Raw genomic sequence first — 8,328 nt, 5'->3', positions numbered from 1 at the left:
CTCTCCATGGAGGGTCCATCACGGTCCTCCCATGGCTCCCTCAAAGCTCCTCCATGGCTCCCTCACAGCTCCCGCCCGCTTCTCCATGTCCCCCTAACTGCCCTTTCCACGCTCCCCCACAGCTCCGCCACGATTCCCTCACGCTTCCCTTCCGCCTCATGGTTCCTCACAGCCCTTTCCGTGTTCCCTCACCGCTCCTCCATAACCCCCTCACAATCCCCGCCCGCCTCTCCGTGTCCCCTCGCTCCACCCCGGGCTCGGCGCCGCCATCTCCTCCCCTTCCTGCGGCGGCCGGAAAGCGCCGCGTGTTCCGCAGCCATGGAGTACCTGCCGGCGGCGGCCCCGGCGCAGGGACACATGTGAGCGATGGCGGGTCCCGGGGTGACTGTGACTATCTGTGACTGACTGTGCTTGACTGTGCTTCTCTCTGTCCCCCCGTCCCAGCCTGTGCTGCCAGTGCGGCGTCCCCATCCCGCCCAACCCGGCCAACATGTGCGTGGGCTGCCTGCGGGCCCAGGTGGACATCACCGAGGGCATCCCCAAGCAGGGCACGGTGCACTTCTGCAAGCAGTGCGAGAGGTGAGGAGCCGCCAAATCGCTGGGGATGGCAGCAAAATGCATCAGTTTGGGGAGGCAAAAGCGCCCGGGTTGGGTGATGAGGAGCTGTGGGGGCTCAGGGGGAACCTTGTGGCTCTGCACAACCCCCTGACGGGAGGGGACAGCCGGGGAAGGGTTGGTTTGGATATTGGGGAAGATTCTTCATGGAAAGGGTTGTCCAGCCTGGCACTGGAGAAATCCCCGTCCCTGGAGGGGTTTAAAAGCCCCGTGGATGTGGCACTTGGGGATGTGGTTGAGTGATGGGCTTGGCAGCGCTGAGGGAATGAATTCACTCGTCTTAGACACTTCCCCATCGTTTTCTGTGATTCTGAGAGTTGTAGCTGCATTGGTGTTACTAAACTGAAAGCTTTGGAAATAGCTGCTGGTCCTTGGAGTGATTTCAGGTGCTGTAAAGTGCTCCCTGTATCCCAGATATCTCCAGCCTCCAGGAACCTGGATCCAGTGTGCCTTGGAATCCAGAGAGCTGCTGGCTTTGTGTCTGAAGAAAATCAAAGCTTCCCTGAGCAAGGTGAGAACTGATCCTGCTGGGGTTTCACAGCCTGGTCACAATTGTTACTGTAGAGAGGGGAGCTGAGCAGAGTGAACTGAGGGATGCTGATTTTAATGTACCTTAATTTTGGAATTTCAGAAATTATTTATGCAGTATTTGTTCTCACTGGTTGATAATGATGTAAAAAAGGGTTGCAGAGGTTTATATATAGATTAACTCAAATTCACATGTTTAAGTTGAATAAAGCATCCTTTAGGTTCAGATTATTATTAGAGGAAAAGACCTGAGATTAAGCACCTTTATTTTACATTGATCAACTTCCATCTTCTGGCTATTAATTGAATTGGAGATAGTAATACATATATTTTTAATTAGGATTATTCCCTTCTTCACTTGTTTATTGGACCATAAGTTTCTTTTTGTGGAGTTAGACCTGGTTTTACTGAGCTCTTGTCCTTCCCCACGGGCAGGTCCGGCTCATTGATGCAGGATTCATTTGGACAGAGCCACATTCCAAGAGGCTGAAGCTCAAACTGACTGTTCAGAAAGAGGTAACTAACTGCAGCACAACCATCTCCCTGTGGCTTTAAAAAAAACTTTCATGGCAAACAACAGGATTTTTTAATTATTAATTTGCTTCTCATTAGATTTCATCCTGCCTAAATTTTGTCACTCAAGTGCCACTCATCAGAATGAAGAAAGTTATTGTCTGTTGTAGTAAAAATGGGAAAATACTGCTGTTATTTGTTACCCCAAAAAAGAGCTTAAACTTTGGTTTTGCAGGTGATAAATGGGGCAGTTCTGCAGCAGGTGTTTGTGGTGGAGTACATTGTTCAGTCTCAGATGTGTGAAGACTGCCACAGGATTGAAGCCAAGGATTTCTGGAAAGCTGTGGTGCAAGTCAGGCAAAAGGTAGAGACAAACTGAATTTTTATTTCATCCTGGCAGAACAATCAGGCAAAGAACTGGGTGATTTTCTGAATTTCTCCATCAGAAATATGCTCACACTTAGCCACAGGGACGTGTTTTGTGTTCAAGGTTGTTGAATTTTATCTTACTCAGTTTAGAAAATTTTCTGCTGCCTTTGAAATGATGCTGGCAGGAGGATCTTGTGTGGATAAATAAATACCCTCCTGTATTTTAAGGCAGGTTGGAAACAGTGGGATAAATATTTGAATCTTCTTTAAAGGAAATAGATGTCTCTAGCAACCAGTTACACAAAAATGAGAAATGGAAGCTTTAAATAATTTGATAAAAGAAAGCAATCTGAAATAATTTCATTTACTTGGATGTTCCTTCTCTAGGTGATCTCTTCATATAAATGTTTATTTTTCAGATATCCTGCTTTGTACTTGATGTTTTTTCTAAATAACCCTGATGCTTTTGTGTTTGTTTGGTTTTTAGACTGTGCACAAGAAGACTTTTTACTATTTGGAGCAGCTGATTTTGAAGCACAGGCTCCATCAAAACACACTAAGGATCAAAGAAATCCATGGTGAGTGAGTCTGGAAGCAGAATAACCTGGATTTGTGATGGATGTTTTCATTGTGTGTGCTGGGAGCTCTGTAGAGAAAAGTTTATTCATTATATTAGATAAAATAGGATAGAAATAATTTGTTTCCTCTCTTTTCAGATGGCCTGGATTTTTATTACTCTTCCAAGCAACATGCCCAGAAGATGGTGGATTTCCTTCAGTGTACAGTTCCATCCAGGTACAGCACTCCTGGTCATTGCCTTGAGCACTCAGAACTTTGTGGAATTCTCCTAAATTCTTTGTCTCAAAATAATTTTGTAAATGCAAGTGTAAGGAATCTGCATTTTAATCAAAACAGACAAAATTCCTCCTACAAAAATCCCACATTTTCCACTTTAAGGGTAAAATTTACCTCTGTTTCCTTAATATTTTTATTTGTGATACAGACACTTTGTTCCAAGGATCTTCCTATTCCCTCTTGTTTCCTGAAAATTCCATTTTCATGTTTTACAGATCCAAATCATCCCAACGTTTGATCTCCCATGACATTCACAGTAATGTCTACAACTACAAAAGCACTTTCTCTGTGGAAATTGTTCCCATATGCAAGGTAACTTCCCTCTGCTTCACCTTTAGGGTCTTTGGGAAGTGGGAAAACTTGGAATTTGGAGATGGAGGTCGCATTGTGGGGTTTGGGAGGTGAAGAGGGATCCACATGGGAAATGCAGAAGTTACTGGGGCTAAAAACATAAAAATACCAAAGTTTAACACTTGATTTCAGATGTTTTGGTTAAAAATGGGAATGTCAGTTATGTGTTTTGGTTTGCAGGACAATGTTGTGTGTCTGTCACCCAAGCTGGCCCAGAGTCTGGGCAACATGAGCCAGATCTGTGTGTGCATCAGAGTGACCAGCACCATCCACCTCATCGACCCCAGAACTCTGCAGAGTGAGTTGGGGCTTTTCCTCAGCCCCTGACTGTTCTGCTGCCACAGTTGTTTCCACAAAATCTTGGATTTTTGGACTTTCATGTTGTAGAGTTAATCTGTACAGTAGAAATTTCCTAGTGAGCTGAGTTCTCCAAGCTTGATTTCCATAGGGCAGAATGAGCAGGCTCAGCTTGAGTCCCTGGATATTCTGGGAATTTACCTGTCAGATTTATTCCTCTGTAATTAGATGGCATCTGGGTTAAATTTTCTGAAATTCTCTGCTTTACTTGATGTGTGCTGGTGAGCTTGGGCAGCAGAATCCCTCTAAAAGATGGAATAATTCCTTTGAGGAAAAGTCTGTCCCAGATCAGCTGCTCTTGCTGGGTCATGCCCTAAATAATTGTGTTACACTGAACAAAACACGTCTGTCAGTTGCCTTCCTTTGGGCTAATGGTTCTTTTTGTCACAAGAAACTCCCTCCCTGGTCATTTTGCAGTTGCTGAAATTGATGGAAACACCTACTGGCGTCACCCCTTCAACAGCCTGTTCCACCCCAAGCAGCTGGAGGAGTTCATCATCATGGATATCAACAGGGTCCATGACAAGAAAAAAGGTGCTGGGGCAGGGGCTCGTTCAAACAAGGTGAGAATTTCTCTCTTTTGGGTCTTTTGCTCAGGTGAATTCATGCTCTGGATCTGCTTGGGCTGTTCTGGATCTTACCACTGGCAAAAGGTTTTTTTTGAGAACATTTGGTTTGGAAATGGCACAGGCATGATGTGGATTCCACTTCCAGGAATTCTTCTTGAAGAGTTGAAACTCTGCTTGTTACTGGGTATTGAAATATTAATTTTGCAGCTCTAATGGGTGAATTGGTTTTGTTGAAGCATTTCTTTTTAATCAGAATTAATGGGTCTCAGTTAAAAACTAAAATAGGTGTTTATTTATAGAAACAGCTTTTGGGAATCCCTGGGAGTTGCCATGTCCATTTCCTTACTTTTATTTAAGGAGCAATGAGGAGTAGCAAGGGATACATTGGATATTTGATGCAGAAACACAAATTCAATGACAAGTGAAGTTTAAATCAGTGCAGATGTTGGGGTTAAGCTGGGTTTGGTTAAGGAATGTTTTATTTTCTATTCCCAAAGCACACTCTGGCTGAAGCCTGGGTCAGGAAAACCTCAGAGCTGGACACTGATCACCAATATTTCTGCTGTACTCACCTGGGGCACATCCTGAATCCTGGAGACCTGGTCTTGGGGTCTGTTCTTCTTTTCTGAAACTTTTCTTAGATGATTTATTTAATGACTGAATTTATGTGTTATCAGGAAAGTGTTGAACTGATCTGATTTCAAATTGAAAGCAGCAAAAGGGGTGGAATCATCCTGGTCCTAATCCAAGAAATCTCTGCTCTAGAAGGAGTTTTCATTAAAAATTGTTAGAAATAAGAAAGCTGATTTCCTTCAGAGTGCAGCTTGGAATCACAATTCAGCCACAAATAGATGGGAAGGGTTTTGAAAACACCAGTTAATTATTTGTTTGCTAATGAATATCACATACAGTGATAACAAATGTGAATTTTTGGTAAGATTAGACAAATTAAGTGATGCTTAAAAAAGTTTAAGCATGAATGTTGTGAGCTCAGCAGAACCTCAGTGGATGCTTGGGAAGTGCCAACAGAACAGGATTTGGGAGCAGCATCTGCTCAGCCTTAGGAAAGCTGCACATTAATGTGGATTTTTATTTGTTTGCCTTCACCTGGAAATATTTTTCTTCTTTAGGAGCTGCCCCTTGCACTGTGCTGCTCTTAAACTCAATCATTGAGCTCAGGGTGTTTTATAAAGGAGAATAAAACCCCTGTTTCTATTTTAGCTTTGACTTGGCCAACTGCAACTTAAATGATGAATTTGCCAACAAGATGAACCCCCAGCATATTCCTGATGTGGTAAGAAAATCCCTTTGTCTGTACAAAGTTCTGCAGGGCTGGGAAGGAGTGGGATTTTATAATGAGCAGTGCCTGAAGGAGGAGAGGATAATAACAGCAAAATTTGAGCACCATCTGATTTTGAAGGATTATTTCCTTAAATATTTGAGTGGTTTTTAAATTATACATTTCTTTTTAGATTTTTTTTTCCAATGACAGTGGTTAGATAATACATTAATTGTTGTTTTTGTTCTAATTACCAATCATTGAGTGCTAAAAACTGCTTTCTGACTCCAGTGTGTGCCTGTCTCTTCAGGACCATTTTCCGAGTGTTTGAAAATCTAACAAAATCCCTGTAAATTCCATATAACACCGCTGAGTGCCAGTCCAGCTGGTTTTAGGTGCCCAGATATGTGGATTTGGGGGCTGATTTGGGATTTTGGGAGGTGGAGAAAGGAGCTGCTTTTCCCTGCAGGTGCTGATCAAGAAGAGCTACGACCGTTCCAGGCGGCAGCGCCGCAGGAACTGGAAGCTGAAGGAGCTGGAGAGGGACAGGGAAGCCACAGACACAGATGATGAAAGGTTCAGTATCTGCTCTCCCTGTGCACTCACAAAGCTGCTCCAGCTTCTAAAACACCCCCAGCTGAGAGCAAAAAGGGAGAAAATGAGAGATGAATGAGTTGGGAGTTAATAGGTCAGCAGTGAGAATGAGCTGGAAATGTGGGAATGCCTCAGCTCTGCTTTTGTCTCTGTGGTTTTATTTTGTTGCATGAATTCTCATTAATCCTAAGGAAAAGTGAGTAAATACATCCCACATCTTTTACAGACAATACCAAGACTTCCTGGAAGATCTGGAAGAAGATGAGACCATAAGGAAGAATGTCAACATTTACAGAAGTAAGGCCTTGTGAAATCCTTAATTAGGTGGAGTTAAACTGTGTTTGAGGCAAAATCATTTTACTGAAATTCTCTATTTGCATTCTCCAACCTATTCATGCCTGGAGAAATGCTGTAAAGTGTTTCACAGATGTTTCACCTGATGGGTTTTGTTTCCTTGCCTTTAACATGAAAATGAAGTTTCCTCCTGCACCCAAAATCCCTGCTGGGTGAAGGAGTTCTTTAAAAAAAATTCTTTTTTTTCCCTATGAGAGGATTGTCGAGTTTTTAGGGGGTTTTTTGTTTGTTGGTTGTTTTGATGGTGTTGGATTGATTTTTTTTCCCCCCATTTTCCCTTGGGGTTGCTCTGGTGTTTTGGGGTTTGTTTCCTTTGCTTAGCTGATTTTTTTTGGGGGGGGTTTCTGTGTGTTTTTAGATGCAGATATTCCAGTGGAGAGTGACACAGATGATGATGGAGCTCCACGGATCAGCCTGGCTGAAATGCTGGAAGATCTCCACATTTCTCAGGATGCCACTGGAGGGGAGGGAGCAGAAATGCTGACAGAGTAAAGACAGTGCCTTCCATGAAATAAATATTCCTTTGGAGAGAAAAAAAAAAACCTCCCCAGACCATAATTAACCATCACAAGGCCAGGAAAAGTGACAAAACTCCCACTGCAGCCCAAAACAATGGCCTGGAATCCATTTTTTATTATGGATCAGTGGATTAAAAGCAACATGCAGAGGAATTAATTAATAAATCAGCTATGAAGGATTAAAAACCTCTTGAGTTATTTTGCTTCATCATTTTTTTAGTTCATTTTAAAATCCAGTTGCACTCTGCAAGCCCAAAGAGGACAGAATAATAAATTCCCTGTTGGTGGTTGATGATGGAGTAATAAAAATTTGGTTTAAACTGTGCTGTTCTCATCAATCCTTTTTCTTCCTGGAGTCTCCCAGGAATGTTGAATATTTGCTGTGTTTCTCATCCCATTCATCCCTAGAAATTTCCCTCTTCCTTTCCCCCCCTTCCACTTTCAAGGATCTTCAGCAGAAGTTTTGTCTGGAAAGATTTTGTGCTGCTGGATCCCATTTGTGGGATTTGTTTTGGGTTTCTTTGTAGGTTCTCAAGTTTCCAGTGCCCCTTTGGGAGCTCAGGGACATTTAGGGAGTGTCCAACAAATTAAATATTTGCCAATATTTTCACTGCCACTGCAACAACAGGCATTAATTGTCATGGATAAAAGCTGCCACTTCCTGAAAATCTCTCACAAAAAGCTCCTTTTTTTTTTACAACAGAAATCATTGAGGATTTTAAGAACTGCTCACTGATGCATTTCCACCCAGATGTTGGTGAGTTTTGAGTTGGAGGTCATGGGAGAAGCTGTGCAGAACTTGGGAATTCAGTTTTGCTCAGAGAAAATGGTGAAAAAAAAATCTGTTGTGTAAGTCAGACCTTACAGCACAAAAAGTGGATAACTGAGGGGAAAATGAACAGAAAAAGGGAGATTGGGGTGGGTAAACATTAATTTTTAATTTTTTTTCCTAGATAAAAGTCTTGTGTGTTGATGTAAAGCTTAAGGTGATGATTTCACCTTTAACTGCTTTAAAATCTGTTAGTGGATGGAATTTCAGGGAACTCCTAAATATGGGTCGGATGGAAATTGCTGAGGTGAAATATTTATGGAGAAAAAAATAATCCAATAAAATCACTGTTATTTCAGTCTCTTAGAAATAGCTTAAATTAAGGAATTCCAGAGGAATATTGTGTCAGGAAGTTTTCCACAAAAATTTCCACAAGGGTTCAGATTCCTTCTGATGGAATTTTAGGATTTGGATTAATTTCACTGGATGCCAGTGGGAAAAGTGTGGCTCCATTTCCACCCTGGGACTGACAGAGATGGATCCAATCCCATTTCTTCCCCATTCTCCTGCAGGAATATCCATATTAAAAATCAGGATGTGCCTGTGCTGAGCATGAGAGTCCAGCTGATGTCACTGTTCCTGCATGGCCCCAGGAGC

At 42.5% G+C, this 8,328-nt stretch overlaps 1 protein-coding gene across 1 annotated transcript; it reads left to right on the top strand.

Annotated features, from left to right (window-relative positions):
• The first annotated feature begins 257 nt into the window (after positions 1-257).
• Positions 258-7,013, top strand: NMD3 (NMD3 ribosome export adaptor). Its single transcript, XM_079315333.1, has 15 exons — positions 258-359; positions 445-579; positions 1,030-1,126; positions 1,579-1,659; positions 1,892-2,020; positions 2,513-2,603; positions 2,742-2,820; positions 3,096-3,192; positions 3,412-3,529; positions 4,006-4,151; positions 4,655-4,767; positions 5,379-5,451; positions 5,906-6,012; positions 6,257-6,327; positions 6,743-7,013. Exons 1-15 carry the CDS (start codon positions 319-321, stop codon positions 6,874-6,876), a joined length of 1,512 nt encoding a protein of 503 aa, XP_079171459.1. The 5' UTR covers positions 258-318; the 3' UTR covers positions 6,877-7,013.
• The last annotated feature ends 1,315 nt before the right edge of the window (positions 7,014-8,328 follow it).

The sequence above is a fragment of the Erithacus rubecula genome (genome assembly GCF_903797595.1).
Source record: "Erithacus rubecula genome assembly, chromosome: 11".
In the NCBI taxonomy this organism is placed as follows: Eukaryota; Metazoa; Chordata; class Aves; order Passeriformes; family Muscicapidae; genus Erithacus; species Erithacus rubecula.
The sequence above is the reverse complement of the archived record's forward strand: the minus strand, read 5'-3'. Positions and strand labels throughout refer to the sequence as shown.